This window comes from Lutjanus erythropterus, chromosome 20 (assembly GCF_056507025.1).
Source record: "Lutjanus erythropterus isolate fLutEry1 chromosome 20, fLutEry1.hap2, whole genome shotgun sequence".
In the NCBI taxonomy this organism is placed as follows: domain Eukaryota; kingdom Metazoa; phylum Chordata; class Actinopteri; order Lutjaniformes; family Lutjanidae; genus Lutjanus; species Lutjanus erythropterus.
In genome coordinates, this window is record NC_139336.1 from 7,902,267 (window position 1) to 7,921,612 (window position 19,346).

The following is a 19,346-nucleotide window of genomic DNA, read 5'->3' on the forward strand; positions in this document are numbered from 1 at the left end:
TTCCAAAGCTGTGGGCATTCATCTGCTGATTTAACAGCATTTACTCTTCTTAGAAGGCTTTCTAGAAGGTTTTGGTATCTGGCTGTAGGGGCTTTCTCCATCCAGCCACAAAAGAATTTCAGAGGTTGGCCTGGTGTTTGCTGATAAGGTCGAGCTCGCAGTCAGGGTTCAGATTCATCCCACAGGTGTTGGATGAGGTTGGGGTCACAGCTCTGCAGGGCAGACAGGTTCTTCCACACCAGTCTGGGAAATCACTTGGCATGCCGAAACAGGAGTGAACCTTCCACAAAGTTCGAAGCGCTCTCATGTCTAAAACAGTGTTGAGGGCACCCAAACCATTAAAGCTAGGGTAGGCAACATTGTTTTGTATCATTGTGAAATAATTTCAAAATAACCTTTCATGATATTGTAAACCAAGTGGTATGAGACAGAACTAGATTTCTGCACCTCCTTTGGCTCTGCTCTTTTTAGCCTCTAAGGAATCTGGCCTATGATGGTAGATTTAAACCAATCACGGGTCATCTTAGGCCGGGTACTCCTATTGGCTGTTCTACTAGTGCAGCTGTGCGTGCACGTTCCTTCGGTGAGACCCTGAATCAATGGCAGATACTCCTGGAGGAAAAGTCACAGTAAAATGGAATAATCAGAAAGAGAATCTTAAAAAGAGCAACATGCTCTGTCCAGGTTTGATACGGGGCGCCAAGTCAAACTGTGCCACGCTGATTTGCATTTTCATTACTGGTTTTATTACGCTGACCAGCGCTGAGCCGTGCCTGAGAATGAATTCACTCTGGAGCGGGGCCAAAATGAGCCCATCCTGCCTCTTTAAAATAGTTGCTAAATACATATAAAAAAGACTGAAAACTATGTAGCACTGAATTCTAGAGTTAGACCAGTAAACTGTTGATGATTTCTGTGTTCAGAATTTTTTTGGTGGACCTGAAACCAGAGCCATGTTCCCAAAAAACATGAACGGACACATGAACGACGCCACCTCCCCCTCCCCTTATAAAGCAAAAGTACTCTTGCAAACTGTCTTCTGCACTTGCAATTAGAGATTAAATAACGTCATTGGTATTAAGTCTTTACTTGCAAGTCCAGAGAACAGTGTGCAAGAGTCTTTTTGCTTTTTATTGTCGACTCATGATGTTCTCCTTCGCACCTGTCGACCTACGAGTGTCCAGAAGTTTTTTTTTTTCTCATTGATATTTTAAATTCTTTCAAGTAGGCATCGCTTTGGCTTTGACATACCTTTATGTTTGGTATGTGTCTATGTAAAAAAAAAAAAAATTTGTTTCCCTCAAATATTGATATCTGCCTCAAAAAACCAGGATCAGTCAGGATCTAGTACACATGCATACAGTACACACACGCACACACACACACACATATCACAGGATCTGCTCTGGAGAGGCAGAACCAGCTGTCATTTGTGCTGATGGTTGCTGTGATAACAATGTGTTCCACTTCCTCATTTTTACAAACCCTTCTTCTTCCTTCGTGTGTTTTTGTCCCCAAACACATTTTTCTCCCTCTGCCTCCTCCTACTGCTTTACGTGGCACATCGCAGGCTTTGTTCATCGAAGCATAAAAGACATTTCATTCCTTCCATTTATCGGAAAGAATGATGACTGATGATTTCAATTCAAAATTTCAGTTGAGCCCACATGAAGGCCTTTTGTAGGTCAAATGCTTTCTGAAAACACATTTACTGGAATATTACTATATAAGCCATAAGCTCTTGCATGCATAGTCCTTAATTGTGTTGTGTAATGTCAACTGCACTGTGATAATTTTTCTGTCAAGCTGTGTTGTTAAAAACTACTTTCATACACCTTGATGTCAAAAGATATTCAAGGTAAAATTAAATGTTCATATTGAATTCACTTTGATTGTTATGAGGCAGTAAATTGACACCAAGTATCTCCCTTGAGTAGTTTGTTAGGACAGATTAAGTGGGCTCTGTTTTTGTGTCACAGAACTGTGTTTTAACTTTGGTTTATAAAGCACTGATGAGTATGAACATTGTCACAGCACTGTGACAGACTAGATATAAGTGATAATGGGCATACACAATGGTGTCATCATAATAAAAACTGATTTTAATGTCCTGAATGGGAGGAATGATTTTTTTTAATGTATAATGTAAATAGCAGTGGACCAAGAATAGACCCCTGTGGTACCCCATTACTGATGCAGGAGGTCTTGATTTAACATCAGCCATGAGATCCTCCTTGTAAGGAAAACATGGAACCAATTTAGTGAGGCATCATCTACACTTACAGAGGTTCCCAACTTCTGATGTACCCTGTTTGACGAACGACCACAGCCCAATCAGATGAAGTAACCCATCATCAACACCACCCATCATTTTACAAATGTGTTCATTTGAACTGGTTGTAAATTGAATGCTATTTATTAAACTATAATGTTTTCATACATTTGAAATAATGTTTTGGTTTATTTGGTCAACTTTATTTGTTACTTTATCATCAGTTTTAACTATTTACCCATTACTTTCAGCTAACTACTATGTTAGCTGCTTAGCCATTACGTTATTTATTTATTTATTATTTTATCATTTACTTTTCAGTCGCTAACTATATGAACTGTTTAATCTGTACTTTTAGCCATTTATAGCAGACGTTTGTGCGTTAGCATTAGCTAACTGATTTGACCTCTCTCCTTGACTGTTTAGTAGCTTTGACACACTCTAAATTACAATGTGATGTAAGTAAGTAGTCCTCTAGCTGGGAATCACCAAAGTAAAGCATTAGATGCTTTTAAAAGAGTTGAAAACGAGTGCTTCGACAAAGAAGCCTGCAGATAGAATTTTCCTCCTAATTGCATTACGTTTGAAACGGCACCACTATTGTATGAGAGTTGGTGAGATTTTTTTTGAAAGAAGTTTGCTTGCATTCTCATGAAATATTCCAGTCAATATTACAGTTTGTGTAAGGTCACAAAATCAGACCCCCAACAGCTAATCTCACCAACATCATCATTTCTGGAGGTTCTTGAGTTTAATGAACTTTGATTGATTGAGATCAGGAGAACAAGTGAAAAATTTCAAATGTGCAGAAAAGAATCATGAAAAGAAAAGCAGAAAAATCCTTTCTTGAATCCTTATCAAATAACAGTAACATCAAATTATGTCTTGAAATTGAATGAATGTTGTGTTTTCGTTTTCTACATATACTTAAATTGAGCCAGTCTTGAGCAAAAGCGGATTTCCAAAGTGGTTTTAATTAATCAGAGAAAATATAAAATTGTTCGAATTTGAAGCAGGTGAAATCAGCAGCATTTGTTTTCAGCTAGTCAAGATATTTGCCTTTGGAATGCTGTAAATCTACTGATTTCACTTTTTTCCCTTTTAAAGTGTCTTTTACAATTGCTCCCAAACTTGAATACTGCCTCTCTTTTTTCTTTTTCTGTCCAACCCTTTATGTTCCTTGCACATGCCTCTTTATTTTCATGATCTACTGACACTTGAAATGATGAATGATCAGCAGTGTAGGTTATTTTCAGTTGAATGACCAATCCATCTTTATGCATCTCTGTGTCATTCTCTCATTGTCTTCTTCAGTTTCAAGACCACGGATTCAGGTTTTGGCAGGTTTGTTGGGTCATTTGTGGGCTTTATGAAATGATTTAGATCCTTTGTGTAGAAAGTGTGCATGTGTGATGAAAGTAGTAATGATATTAAGTTTGACCCTGCTGTTTTACTTTAAAATAAAAATCACAAAACACATCTGCAGCCATACATCTGTGCAAATTTAATTATAACTTAATACTCAGTGTGTTTCACTCTTGTGTAAACAAGCAGTGTTGTGTTCAGAATCCACTTTTGATCCAATCTACATTTACTTAGATTTATTGATCTTTGAGTCGGTGAGTCTTTTATAACCTTTTAATATTTATTAGATGTGTTGATCTGTCAGTTAAAGACATAATTTAAGCAAATTAGAATTATAAAGACTGTATCGCCATTCATTCATTCATTCATTCATTTACTCTTAATCTGTTTTTCTGACATTGTTAGTTTGTGTTTTCTGTCATTGTCCTTTCCCTGCCCTGTGTTGCGGTTTGTTAAACTTTCCTTTCAGGAGTGCTGTTGTGTTGAGCCCAAAACATACTGGCACTGTACAGTCGGATGTGTGTCTGTACTAAGCTTGTTCATGCACACAGCTGTACTTTTGAGGTGCTAAAGTATTGACACATTGACAGATTTTTTTTTTCTGACTCGCTCCTCTGCCTGGCATATCCAGGCTACCTTGATTTCTCTTGTCAGCTGATAGCATGTCTTCTTCTGTGGTGTTGTAGTTGTCACAGCAGACAAGGAGAATCTCAAACACCCACATACAAAACCAACAGTCTCAGTATCATAAAGATATATATATATTTTTTTAAACGACCTTTCGTGGTGAGCAGAAGTCAGCTGTTTGGGTGAGGAATCAAGTCAAAAGAAGAAAAAAAAATCTCAGACTTGCTGTATTTGCTTGATAATAGTAGACGCTTAATATTCCCTGTGGATTTGTTGACGCGCTGCATTGCGGTGCCTCCTTTTTGTGCATATGACACATGTCACATGATGCAGCCCTGAGCTGCAGAGGCAGTGTGTTTTGGACTTGAAAGTTGGAGCCGTGGCTCCCTGGTGACTAGTGTTTCCTGCTGCTGCATGTTTCTCTCTCTCTCCTTCTGTCTCATCCATTATCAATACAAGACAACTCCCTTCATCTATGAATGCGCTAGTCTCTATCTGAAGCTGTGAGGGAATCCAAAAAATATAATTCTATACCAGCATTGTAGTTCTCTCTTTGAAAAAATAGTTGCAGATGAATTTAATAGCTGACTAATAATCGATTTATTGATTTTTGCAGCTTTATATATAACCTGTAGTTTATGCACAACTATGGATGAAAAAGGCTAAGCTGAAGTGAATAAAGATGGATGATTTAATGTTCCATAGTTCTGACTGAAGTAAATCTACCTGACATCACTATAACAACAAAATCAAAGAACAGTTCTGACTCTTTTATAGAAAAGTTAATCGATAAACTTCACAAATAGACTTGAGCTTTTATAAAGCATTTTCCCTAAGAATTCAAATGAAATAATTTACCATGTAGACCAATATAGTTGTCATAGGCCAATATCAACCAATAATTTATCAGCCAGGATAGTTATCTTGCATCCCTTGTTCTAAGGAGTGTTCGAGGATTAAGACTTATGAGAATGTATAATTTATTACTTTAAAAAATAAGATCTAAGTTGTAATAAGGCAGAAGTAACTTTTCAGGTTAGTGTTAGGAGCTATGGAATACATTATGTCAGTGAAGGTCTTCACAAGGACAGAAGTACGGGTGTGTGCGTGTGTGTGAGACAGGAGCAGTTGGGTGGGGGAGGGGTTGTGGATCAGAAGTAGAGAACGAACGTGTTACAGGAGGAGACAAGATGACTCACAGTATGAATGATGTTTTTGTGCTGTGTCATGTTTCTTATGAACAGAAACATGTACTGTAATAATTCTGCTAACATTGTTAATGGCTTCTTGATTTTTCTTTCAATTTTAATCTTTAATAAATAAATGAATGTACCTTTCCCTGTATCTTCTCCTAAACTGCAGGTAGATGCTATTAAGATCTGACTTGGACTACATTTCTTCTTTTTTTTGTTTTTCTTCTCATTGTAATGATGTTGTTCTGATTCTTTTAGGTTTAACTTTGAAGATGAGACGCCAACAACAAACTTTGATACTTTCCCAGCAGCCATCCTCACTGTGTTCCAGGTAAGGAAACCCTCACATACCTGCAGGCACACACACGAGGTGCACTTCACACATAGCCTGAATAAATGAGAGAATATTGACTTTATGGAACAAGAAAGATTGTTATCCGTCATTTTAATTAGAGGGAATGACTGGTCTGTGTACCTTCTGTCCCCTAATGAGCTCACTGATAATCCTTCAATTAGTCTGTGCTCATAACCCTTCACTCTGTAAAGTAATTTAATTCTACACTTGGTGAGATTTGCACGGTGCTTTACAACCAGCCCCGTGTCCGTGCCGTCGCTCTGACTGTTTTGTTTCCTTCAGATTCTGACTGGCGAGGACTGGAACGCCGTCATGTACCACGGGATCGAGTCTCAAGGAGGCGTCCGCCGCGGCATGTTCTCCTCCGTCTATTTCATCGTTCTCACGCTCTTTGGAAACTGTATCCTCGTTGACATCTTTAACCTCAAAGTGCAGTGTGTTAGAGTCAGGAGGAGCAGGATTTGGGAAAATGTTTTAGGTTGAAAATGCTTTTAAGCTCCTCCATGTCTTTTTTTGCTTTGCACTGAGGGAAAAGAGTGTCCATCAGCAACATACTCAAAAGCAAACAAATCTTCATCTTTTAGTAAGATTGCTCAAAATCCAGGTAGAATTAGTAAACTGGCTTGAATGTTGTATGCAACTGGGGCACCACAGTGATCATTACACCCCATTTAGAAACAGTATTGGACAGAACAAACAACATACTGACAGTTTTATTCATCAGTTGCAGAGCTGAAAACATTTTGCTCGAGGGAAGCATGAGGGGAAAGGTCATATAGAATCATTCAAATCAAAAACTGAATAATAACTGAAGAAACTGTGCTCCTGGCAATCTTCCTCTTAGATTATGAGATACAGTATTTTCAATGTGAGGTTGATATTTTGGCCCCAGGTTAGCAGTAGTGGAAATATAGAACATTATAGCAGTAAGATTTATTTGAAGGCTAACACGTGTCAGCATGAATGTGTTCAGTAGCAATATTGTTACCCCTCTGTGGGGCAGTGGCATCTTCTTCTCCCCCATAAAAACACCTTTCAATCATATCTTCTGTTAACTTATCTACTCTGACAGGTGTGGGAAAAATGATTTATCCTCTTTCTCTGGGCTAATGTCATCCAGGAATAAGAAATTGAGAAAGAATAAATAAATAAACAAATTATTGGGATGTTTGTCCATATATCTTTTTAATGTACTCAGCTGTATAAGGCAGGTATGCACACAAATCTGAATATTATTTGAAAAAGCACAAATAATGCAATGGAAATGGATATTTCTACTATCTGAAGTTGAACAGATACAGATACAAATAATGTCTCTGACCACTTCTACAACCGATCAGTGTTTGATTAATCACTGTGGAAATTGTTAATTACACACAACACACTCCTAGTTGCTGTCGGACTGGACCTCTGTTTTGCATATGCCTTCTTCTATGTTGTGCACGACGGCAAAAGATTAAGCTCATTGTCATCACTGAACTCCTCACACAGACTGTCTCTGCCTGAACACAATCATCTGAGCTCTCTTTAATATTGACCGAGATAGTTAGAGAAAGTTATTTTTTGTCCAGTTAGGACAGATTCCTTCTCCTTTTTTAAAACTCTTTTTTTCAGTCTAAACATTTGTATTTAGAGTCTATTATGCATAAATCATAAGTGAATATTAGAATTATTGGTGAATATACAAATGCAATATTAAGATAATTAGTGAATATAGAAAACTAACAGACACTGTTCTCTTTTTAAGACTCGAAGACCAACTACAACCAACTACACCACCAAAGCTAGACACCTAAAACAAAACAAAAGGATCCTAAATCTGATAATAGCATTAGACTTCGTTTATTATCATCACCAAATATTGAATGGGAGGTTGCCAGATGGTATCAAATAAGTTCACCTGATCACTTATAATACTTATGTACGTATATATCTAATCCCGTCCACTTCACGAGTACTGACAAGATCGCCAAGCCACATTTAAATCTGATAAAGCTTAGATTTCTTGCTCGAACTCTGACAGGCAGATTGACAGATCGACCAAATCATTATTTTCAGGTCCTGCGTCTTGTTTGGTGTAAAAAAAAACCCAAAAACATTGCATATTTCATCACAGGTTATATACTGTACATCTGTATTTTCTCCTGAGTCTTTTCACTCAGACACCCTTCTGAATGTCTTCTTGGCTATCGCTGTCGATAACCTTGCCAATGCACAGGAGCTGACTAAGGTAGGCTGGATCAGACTGTGAGAGTGTTAATAACACACAGCAATATAGATGTTGATGCTTTTTGTCTACTTCATAGTGAGAACCAGCATCTGAGAAGAGCTCTGCGTGTAATGTATTTTTATTAAGACCAGTTTTATGTCTCTGTTGTCACTGGCTAAAGGATGAAGAGGAGCAGGAGGAGGCAGCCAATAAGAAGCTTGCCCTGCAGAAGGCTTTGGAGGTGAAGGAAGTGAGTCCAATGTCTGCGGCCAACATCTCAATCGCTGCGTAAGTTTGCAAGCATCCCTCTCTCTCCTGACAGCAGCTCTGTGTGAGATAAATGTCCTTTTGTCATTCAGTGTGTTGTTCCGCTATATGTTCTTCCCTCTCAGTCTAAAATGTCTGTGTATAAACATACTGTGTTCAAAATACTTCTCCTTGTCCGCTCCCACTATGAGAGTGCTCCTGTGGTGTTTTGTTTGGTTTATTACACTCTGTTGTATATCTTCTCCAAAAGTAGAAGCAATTAAGGAAGCTACAATCAACAATGCATGTTACTTTCACCAGCGATTTTTAATTTATTTTCTCTGCTAAAGCCAAAATCTGCATCTTAACACATAATGTTTTTGGCCTCTTTAGTGGCAAAATGTAATTCAAGTTTTGTTAAACTGCCACAAAGAAGGCGGAGTTTTAAATAGTTTTCTGGAACCTCAGCGACAACCACATTTCCAATTTGCTTTACGTCGAAAAAATATGTTTCGATGCTTCATTGAACATCTCAAGGCTTGTTACAAGCTGCCAAAATGGGATTTAATTTTCAAAAAACTTCTCCCAGTGAGCTCCTAATGGAATTTAAAGATTATACAATTCCTGAATCATGGTTTCAGATAGCTGTCTCAGATAAAAAAAAAAAAAAGAGTGGAAATGATATTCAAGAAGTACTTGATGGTGTGGTATTATATATGATTGGAAATGTAAAAGTTTTATTAAGTAACCTCTACTCCAACGTACAGATGAATTAAAAAAAAAATACACTAGAGTAAAGGTAACTTGCACACAAAGTGTTTGAGTGTACACTATTTTATGAATATTTTGTTTTTACCTTACCATCACACAGCCTTTTTAAGCCACATATCACTCTCTCCAAACCAACTGGACGCTATTCGCAAAATCAGGCATTTTACCACGCAGAATACGGGCGTTGCTGGTCGACCGCTGCCTTGATCTGTTAGATTGTTTGTGTTACGATGTGAATTTGGTGGTTTAAAAGCGAAGTTCAGATTCACTGAAGTCGCACAGTAACACTGTGAAGAAAACTTATTGTTTTTGCCAAAGCAGTCTGATGGAGGGAGAAAGAGTGACCCTTGGCTTATATAATAGCGGTTTCCAATCAGAAAAGGCTGTCTGACAGCAAAGTAAAGCAGTGAAAATATTCTAAATATAGCGTACATTTATACTAATATAGATGTTTTTAGGTGCTGGTGGTTCTTTCTGCCTCTCCAAACTGGGGATGTGTCAGCTAAAACACTAACTATGGCCAAGTCCCTCTTACAACCCCACTTCAAATAATTTGGACTTTTAAAATATGAAACAGTTGTCTTTTTTTTTTTTTTTTTTTTTTTTATGAGGAAAGGAATAAATTCAGCATGTTCATCAGGTCTCCAGAATACACACAGGAGTTTTCTTAATTGTTTACAAGAAAACTCCACAGGGCACCTTTAATTCAACACTCTTATGGATACTAAATTGCCAGATTAATAAAATTATGAATTTATGCCTCATTATATGTATATCTCTTTTTCCTCTCCCTGGACTTACTTTGAAATAAAGAGGAAACAGATGAACAGAGACAGGAGAGGCAACATCAGTCCTATAAACAAGATAGAAATAAAATGTTAATCTCCACTGTCAGAAGTTCTCGTCTCCTCTAATATGATAATGACAGGGATGTCTTTATATACCCGGATAGTTCCTGTCACGCTAAAACTTTTGACCCGCCCCCCTCTCCACCGCCAGCCTGTGATTGACAAGTCCGGGGTCTTGTGTCAACGCTGAAATTAATTGCGCCTCCAAATTCAACCTATTTTTAGAGGCTGGATGAACACTGAAATTAAGAGAGGCTGTCAAGAGAAAGCTGGTGTGAAAACTGGAGCGTTTTCATCCTTATCAGTGATTAATAGCTGCAATATGTAACGCTGGATGTTTAAATGTGCCTTCCTTTGATACCCATCTGTTCTGCTAATGTGTGAAAAAAAAACAATAATGCACATTGTCTAGATTTGATTGTGTGTTGTATAATTTTGTGCAGCCCTTTGTGTGACAGCGCTCTATTCATTTGACAAAGTCATCATCTTTGATTCACACTCGCTCCTTAATTGCTGTCCTCGTCACTAAGAAATAGGTCAATTAGACTGTAGGAAATGATAAGCTCTGTAAATCACTGGTTAGTTAACTCTCCAGTCTTTTCCTCTTCACTGTCATTATTGTTATTATGTGATCCTGTATGTTACTTTCAGTGTCCTCAGAATATTTTAATTTGTATGTTGAACAGCGTGGTGGTAACAAATGCTTTTATTTTAGATGAACTGTTTTATGTGCATGCGTGCTGTTTCAGAGAAACACAGGGTTTCATTACAAAATAACTACAGGAAATTTCAAATAATTTTACATCTGAATACGCTTATTATGCTATTTTTGCAATGGAAAGATTATTTGAACAGTAGTAACTTTTCTTGTTTTGGAATGAAACTCCTGAACTGTTTTCAGTTTCAGTTTTTTGTCATGATGAAATGTCTCTGCTAACAAACACGCTTTTGTTGCCATTGTGGTATTTAAAGTAGTTGCACAGATTAGTCCTTTACTGTAAGACGGGAGGGGACGGGTGGACGGACAGACTTGACCGTCCACCTGTCCCCTTCACATTTGTGTCTCATTTTTTCCTTTTGTTTTTTGTTCTGCATGTACAGTTTTGTAAAGCAAAATCGAGATGCACTCTCTCGCAGGTCGTCCATCAACAGCATTCAGTCACCGTGAGTTATCACTCTCTGTTACAATATTCTCCTCCTTGTCTCCTCTCCTTTCCTTGGCTGCGCTCCTCTTCTCTCCTCACCTTGTCTCACCTCCTCTCCTCTTCTGTTCCTGTCTCCTCTCCTAGTTATCATCTTCTCTATTTCTCTTTCCTTGTCCTCTTGATTCTTCTTCACTCCTTGTTTCCTATTTTCCTCGTCTTCTTTCTTCTCCTCTCTTCTCTCCTTTTGTCCTCTCCTTTCTTCTTCCCTGCTTGTTCCTTTCCTCTCTTTTTCTCTCCTATCTCCTCTCCTCTCCTTGTTACCTTTCCCGCGGTGCTTTTCGTAATACTAACTTTCGCTTCTTCACATCCTCTCTCCTCCCATGACCTGGAAATCGTCCCCCCTCTGCTACATAGAGGATCTTCCAATCCCTTAAATGCACCTCGAGGAGCGAGGAGGCTTGTTGAGGAGCTTAGAGCGAGGAAACACAGCTGTACCCTACTCAGAACTCTTTTATCTAGTGCGTGACATATAATAGAACACAGCTACATGGGGAGATTCAACATGATATGGCGTCACCTTGTGTGTGATACACTTTTGAATATACAGGGTAATTTAATTGCATTGTGTTGTTACACCACACTCAGCAGCAGGTTTTCATTTTACAACATAATCCTCATACACACATTCTTATGTAGCTATGTGGTTTATTTTTGTACATTGTGTATTGTTATAGACTGACAAGTAAAAGTGGTTAAAGACCTGAAGTTGATGGTCAGGCCTGGGCTAGATGCGCTTTAGCACACAGAAAGTAAGAAGTCTCACTCTGCCAGTATTTACCCATACAACAAATGTTACCAAACAATCATTACTTTCTTCTTCTTTGGATTAGACGGACCACGGGTTGTTATTATCATTTATTTTGACAGTCATATATATTTGTATATAGGCTAATACTGTACAGATATTCCATCAGTTCCTTCATTTAGCCCAGTTATCCAGGTTGAATACAGTGTACAGAGTAAAAACAGCTTCCTACTTTGAAATGAGTAATTGTACCCTAATGTGTTGATAATAATTTTCTTTTTTTTAAAAAAAATTGATTTTATAATATTGGTAGCAGAAAAAATATATTTCAGGAATTGGTATCAAAGTCAAGGTGTTGGTACCACTATCAAACATTTTTGAACCATGCCCAGCCCTAAATTTATCATAAAAATGTATCAAACCCACGATTACTTTTAACTGCTTTCTTATTCTTCAAGCCTCTTAACATGGTGGCATATTGATGGTCCAAAATTTGATTTTGAGTTCCTGCGAATGTTGAATTTTCTCAAACTTTTTCTTTCTCATCACCTTCAAAACGTATTATTAGAAAACGTATATTTTTGCACCAATCCCCGCTGGGAGGAGCTAATACGCAAGGAAGAGACGTGTGAGGGAAGCGAGGAGACACTTAAGCATAATGAAAAGCGCCCATTTTTTCCCCTCTTCTCCTTATTCCCTCGCTCATCTTCTTATCTCCTGTCCTCTTCTCTCCTCTCTTTTTTCCTCTCCTCTCCTCCTCCAGACGTCCATAAAACTAAATTGCAGTCAATCTTGTCTTCATTGCTTGTAAAGTGAAATGTATTTCTGATTCTTATAAAAAAAAACACAAAACAAAACAAGTAATCACAAAATGCCTCACAGAGCAGAAAAATGCAATTACATGTAAATAGCACAATCCCATAACCCATTTGAAGAGGCCAGTGTGAGTATAATTTTGAGTGTAAATCGCTGATACAAAAACACAGTTATGCCTCCCTCTGGCCTCAACCAACCATTGTGTACTTTGTTTATGGCTGCAGCCTCGTCTGTGCTGGCGCCCACAGTAATTCATCTTCCGCTCTGTGCCCTCTGATGTGAATAATTTGTGTATAAATGTTTAATTTCTTTGAGCGTTGCCATCACTGCAGGCAGTTTGACATTTCCAGTCCGTTTGTTATCGTCGACCCCAGGACATCACTTTAAAAGACGATATGAGCCGCGGCCAAATTTAAACGCGGCGGCCGGCTGTAAGTGTGCTCCCCTGCCCAGCAGTTTGTTGTCTCAATCGATTAAAGGGCAGAGACGCTTATTTAACACCTCACCTCTTTTACATACATTTATAGTCAAACTGACTGTGGTTTCTTTGCCCTCTCTGTGTGTTTTTCAGTGTGTGCATGTGCTTTGTTAATATCTAAAGAATCACTCTCCTCAGTGTTACATGTCTCACTTTCCTTTCTGTCAAAAAACAGAACTTGTATGTGTGTTGCTCACCTGTCTGTGGATACCTGTCCTGTGTCCTCTGTGTTTTCTGTCTGTCTGTGTCTTCTGTCTGTCTTTTAGGAGTTATACTGTCTACTCCTCCCCCGCCCGACGAATCTTGAGGTACAGGTGACCAGATGGAACAAACTTAACTAACCCATAAAGCCCCATGTAAATAAATCATACTGTGCAGAAACAGAAACCGCCCTCATACATGATGTAGATGGAAATATGGACACAACAAAAGATTTTTGATTGTGTCTTTTGATTATTCCCACTTCCACAGAGAATCCCATGTTCAAATATCTCATTTCTCTTGTTAGTTTGAGCTCTTCTTTCTTCTTCTTCCTTTCAACTGAGGAAGCAGCGTGTCATTTTCCTTAAAGAACATGTCAGGAATGGCCATCACCCATAGCACGTTTTTCCTGCCTGCTCCATTTACGCGAGATCTGAGCCAAACAGAACCTGAAAAATTTCTGTTTCAGTTTACTCATGTGCCAAATCAGCAAGGTTTACCACATGGCATGTCAGTTAAATCTAACTTCAAACTAATTAAAAAGAGGCAGCACAAAACACTTTTACAGTAGGGCTGTCTTGCACCAACAAGAATTAGTTTTTAAACCAGATTAAATCATGGTTTGATTTAAATTATGTTGCACAAAACTTTAAAACTGTCTTAAAATGAAGAACCTTGCTTTAAACCTCATTTTAGTTTTACTCTAAATCTAGTTTAAATAAGGTAATAAATGATATATTTCTTAATATTAACCTTAAACTTACAGTTAAGGAGGTTTAAGTTTTAAAACGGCTGCATTCATGAGATGAATTAAGTAAAATAATTCCTTGGACAAAGTTAAAAGACAGACTCCATTCATACACGTCTTTTTTCCTTATTGTGCTGTTGTCCATTAATCTTTATTATTTGGCTGTATTGCTCCATTAATTCAGTCAAGTCTTTCTTAAAGGAGGAGAAATACGAGTTTCTCTCTGCCGAGCTGTGGTGAGCAGGCTAACTAGGCTAACTAAATTTTTAGCTAGCTATGTTGTTTTGTAATTTCATGAGCTATCTAGCAAAGCTAACTTTTTAGCTAGCTAGCAAACAATGTAATGTTTGCGTAAGGAATACAGAGCTGCAGATTAATGGCTTGACACCCTGTCTTATACTTGCTGGGTGCCAACAGCAAATATTTTGTATTTATTTAATTATTTTAATTTGCCAGCATGGAGATGAGGAACAGTAACAGCTAATAGCTCTTTTAGTGCGCATACGGACATGTTGGTATTGTTGGATTTGACTAATCTTTTTTTGGTCTCATTTCTGATAAGTACATCATGCAGAAATACTCAATTAAACTTGTTCCAAAAATTTTGAATTGATTTTTTTATTATCAGGAGGGGCCTCAAAGGGCAAGAGGAGCCTTATAATCAAGCCTGAGGTGATAATTTAGATGTTTTGGTTTTAAAACCTTTATTTATTTATTTTATTTTATTTATTTGCACAATAACAGAAAAAATACATTAACAAGAGAATTAAAAGAAGCAATTTGTGCAGATGAGATTAAAAAAAAAAACCCTGAAGGCTTATAAAAGAAATCTCACCTCAATAAGAATTGTACATACAATAACCATAAAAAGGAGCAAACAAGCAACAATAGGGTCAAAGAACAAACATAAAGTAAGCTGTATAAGTCAAGCGACAACATAAACTCAATAAAATAGTGCAGTGAAAGTATGTGTGCATCAGTGTGTGTGTTTGTGTGTGCCTTACCTCTGATATCTTTCACAAGTTGAATATGCATACTGCTGCATCTGTTACATCAAAACAAACAGAGAAAGAAACTTTTGTTATATGAATATTTCATTTCAGCAAAACAAGGTTTGAGGCAGTTGAATGCTTCTGTTTGAGTCTATGAAAAGTGTGTTTCGCTTCAGTTCTTAGTCATATGAGTGAGTCAAGCCTTGAAAAGCAGTGTATGAAAACACTGCAGAGATGGTTTGTGCCTTTTCTTCATTCAAACAAAGGAGTAGCAAATCATTCAGAGACGAAAATCTGAGAAATGACCATATTACTACACAAAAAATCGCCTTTTCTGTGATCAACTTAAGGACTCTACTTGAAATCCTGTTATAAAAAAAAACATTACTAACCTGGTAGTTGGTGCAGATAAAATCAGTTACCATCATTTTACCTCACCCAGACAGTCCCTAATATCTCTTTATAGATGGTAGTCATTGGTGAAAAGTTTGTTCTATTAGTCAAATCATTTTATGCCGGTATCAAAGCCATGTGGGAAGACGTAAGGTTTGACTCAAAATAAGGTACAGGCCTCCCATGATCAGGTCATGTCACAACAACAGAATGTGACGATCCTCAGCATTAGATAGAGTTTATCATCTTAGGTGCTGGAAAATTAAAAATAATCATAATTTTAGCTCCATATTACACTCCAGCATGGTAAATGAAAGCTTTACCATGGATAACATTTGTCTCACATCCATAAACCACCTGTATTTTATTACGGGCTTAATGACTATGGATGAAATTTTGGATGGTGATGTTCAACCAAACCTCATTCAAAAAAGTACTCAGAAAAAGGAGACAGAAAGTCTTCTTAGTTTTTCTTTGTCACATGATCCTCTTCTGTGGGTTTGATTCCTGTGTGCAGTAAGGAGCAGCAGCGTTCAGCAAAGACCATGTCAGTGTGGGAGCAGAGGACCAACCAGCTGAGGAGACACAACATGAGGGCAAGCAGCGAGGCCTTGTTCAACGAGCTCGACCCCGAGGAGCGCCTCCGGATGTCCTCCGCCCTCCACCTGCACCCCGACATGAAGACTCACCTGGACCGGCCGCTCGTGGTGGAGGCCAGGGACGGAGACAAACCCAGCAGGACTCCTGACGGAGGACGGGAGGAGGACGGGCTGGGAGACAGCTTCCACTCCCACTCCAGGAAGCACCATCGACACCGCAACGGGGAGAGCAGGGACGGAGGCGACGGCCGGGGAGGGAGGCACCACACCCACCACAGCCGGAGCAGGGATCACAACGGAGACAGCGTGAAAGAGAGGAGAGGGGACAGGAGCCACAGCCGCGACGGAGGGCAGGGTCACAGGCACCACCGCCAGGCCGGCTCCCCTGAGGAGGAGGCCAATGATGTGCGAGGAGGAGGGGAAGAGAGGGGGCATCGCCACCATCACTCCCATCGGCCCCCAAAAGAGGGCAATGGGATGATAGCGAATGGTGCACAGGGAGAGCGCAAAGGGAAGGGAGGGGGAGGAGGGGACAGTAATGGAGAGAGGAAGGGACGCGGCTCTCGTATGGTCAGAGCTCAGTCAACACTGGACGGAGACGACTGCAAGAGGAACAAGACTGGAACCAGAGGACATTGGTAAGACTGCACACATTATATTCTATTAGATGTTTGCATGCTCCTCATATTGTTGTACAGTGGTCTTTTTTATAATTAATAACTTTGCAATTGTTTTAGTTTAGATGCTTTTTACACAATTAAAAATAAGTATATAATAATAAAATTATACAGAAAATAAAGTTATTTTAAATACACAATTGTGCTTTTCTAAAGGAATAGCATGATTTTATTTATAGGCTGGTGGTCAAACAACTGCTGTTTGACCTGTAAAGCTTAGCCATGAAATTGTTGAGTTGAATGTTGTCCTAACTGCGTGATTAAATGATTAAAATGATATACTTTCTAATGTTTCAGCTGGTGAAAAAATCTATGAGTAAGTGATGGGATGACTGAGCAGTTGTTCACTGTCATCTTAGTGATCAAATCAAAAGAGACAACTGTTCACATGAGATCCTCAAATGTTGACACCTTGGTGGAGTGTATTTTCTGGCGTACTTGATGTAACAAAGTGTACCCCAAATCTGGCAACCACATTATGAATTATCAGCTTGTTGCTGTGCCGAAATCGTACAGGTCTCCTTTGGTGGCACTGCTCTTTTGTAGCCACTTACTGCCAGCTCATAGTTCAGCCTCCATCACTGTAGTGTGGCAAGGCCATTACTCAATTAGCTTGAGATGCACATCATTTCAAGCCAGCTGTACAATAGATAAGTGAAAAATCTACTGTATACTGCCCACTACAAAACACCATACTACTTTCCAGCACCACGCAACAGGCCGATGAAAGTAGTGATTAGCTGGTGAACAGTGCAAAGCATTTAGCAGGTAAAGAGTCAGATATTTCCCTCAGAAGCTGGTAGAGACCAAAAACAGAGATAAAACTGAGTGAAGATTAGACATCAGGCAGTCAGAAACACCAATATACATTAACGCTAATGTTGCTTTATATCTCAGATATGTCAATAAATAATTGTTTGCTAACAAGGAGGCACATAAACTTTAAAAAATGTCACTGTTGTGTTCATAACTTGTTTCTGCTGCTCCTAAGTGGCCAGATAATGAGTCATTGCAGGTTTCAGATACAATAATATTATACTTCCATCCTGTAAATATACTCACACAACAGACAAATTCAAGCATGCATTCCCTGTTTTGGTGCGATCTCCAGTCAGCTCCTGTGGACAGGCAGGTCAGAGTTCACCTTTGTTCAGCTACAATCATTCGAATGTACACAACCAGCCAGCAGGAACACTGATGCACTGTGTTTGTGGCTGGAGAAGTTATGATTTGTAGTGTGTTTCATTATTATATCAAGTATAGCATTACGCTACCAGACTACAAACTGCAACATCACTCTCAGAGTTTACAGTTTGTGATCATCCTGCTCACTATGTATTCTTCATACTGGAACTATAACATTACATCCTCTTTCAGGCTGAATATGTTTTTGTTGAACAGAAGGCTAATATGACCACACCTTTAGACAACATCTGTCATTTATTGGCCTTTACGGTACATTTGACTTTCACTAGCTGGCTGATCTAGAAACATTAAATTTCTGTTAACTCTCCCCCAAATTAGTTTCTGAATGAATCTGAGGTGAGATAACAGACCTGCAATTGCAGAGTCTTGGTTCATTTTATATCTTTATTGCCTGTTTTGAGTATTTTTTCATGAGATACAGGCGTAACAGTGGCATGTCATAACATCATCTAGCAACACTAGCAGCTGCAAAGCTCTCTGATTGGGCTGTTATGTATCTAACTGCACTTAATTCATTCTATAGTGAATTTTTTAGACTTAAATTTCATATTCTGACACACCGTTTGCATCAGTTTAGCAGTAACAGTCTATACTTCTAGTTTGTTGCCATATAAGTTGTGGTCTGTTTCCCAGGAGGACAAATAAACTTCCGCATATGGATCTCATTTGGCAGAAAAAGCTTGGAGCAGCCTGACAGCAGATTATAATGATGCCTGTGATAAGATACACATTTCTTTCCCCAGGGAGAGGCAGCCAGATGCTGAGGAGGACGGCCTCGCCTCCAGTCCTCTGCAGGCCATGCGCAGTAGCCTGAGTCTCGGAGAAAAGCAAGAGGATGCTGACAACCAGAAGAACTCCACCAGGGCCAGCCAGGCCGGCCTCAACAGCAACGCCATCCACATCCCTGTCACCATCACTGCCCCACCTGGAGAAACAACCATCATACCTAGTGAGTACAGTATACATTATAAGAAAATTAATTAATTGATATGCTGGCTCACGTTTGTTGTTAGCTGACGTCAGACAGACAAAACCTATGGATCTGTGTATAGCAATTATTCATTATAAAGTTAGAGGGCCATGAAAATTACAAGAGTTTCCTGGAAGAAACAGCAAAACAGGAGGCTGCTGGGAGATGGCCTGAAATACAGGAGAAACCTGGGAAAAACAGAAGTGTGGGCAACTCAGCATTAGTCATCACTTTACAGAGTCATTAGGGCTAATTAAAGCTAATTAAGAATGTCACCAATGACCCAGATCTCAGCAAAGAAACTGATGTGTTAAATTTTATCATATACAGTAAGGATGATATCCAGATGTCCCAAAATAAGAACAACAACAATCTTGAACAAGCCTCTGCACTGTTTAACAAGAATAATATCTGCAGCCATGCTAGTGGC

At 38.8% G+C, this 19,346-nt stretch overlaps 1 protein-coding gene across 1 annotated transcript in view; it reads left to right on the plus strand.

Moving 5' to 3' along the window:
- Positions 1-19,346, plus strand: part of LOC146308144 (voltage-dependent N-type calcium channel subunit alpha-1B-like) — a 137,413-nt gene that overhangs the window by 47,786 nt on the left and 70,281 nt on the right. The window contains exons 12-18 of the mRNA XM_084746200.1: positions 5,716-5,788; positions 6,095-6,212; positions 7,975-8,042; positions 8,203-8,309; positions 10,988-11,050; positions 15,982-16,701; positions 18,690-18,895. Coding sequence (XP_084602326.1) covers positions 5,716-5,788; positions 6,095-6,212; positions 7,975-8,042; positions 8,203-8,309; positions 10,988-11,050; positions 15,982-16,701; positions 18,690-18,895 — 1,355 coding nt within the window. The remainder of the gene's footprint in view (positions 1-5,715; positions 5,789-6,094; positions 6,213-7,974; positions 8,043-8,202; positions 8,310-10,987; positions 11,051-15,981; positions 16,702-18,689; positions 18,896-19,346) is intronic.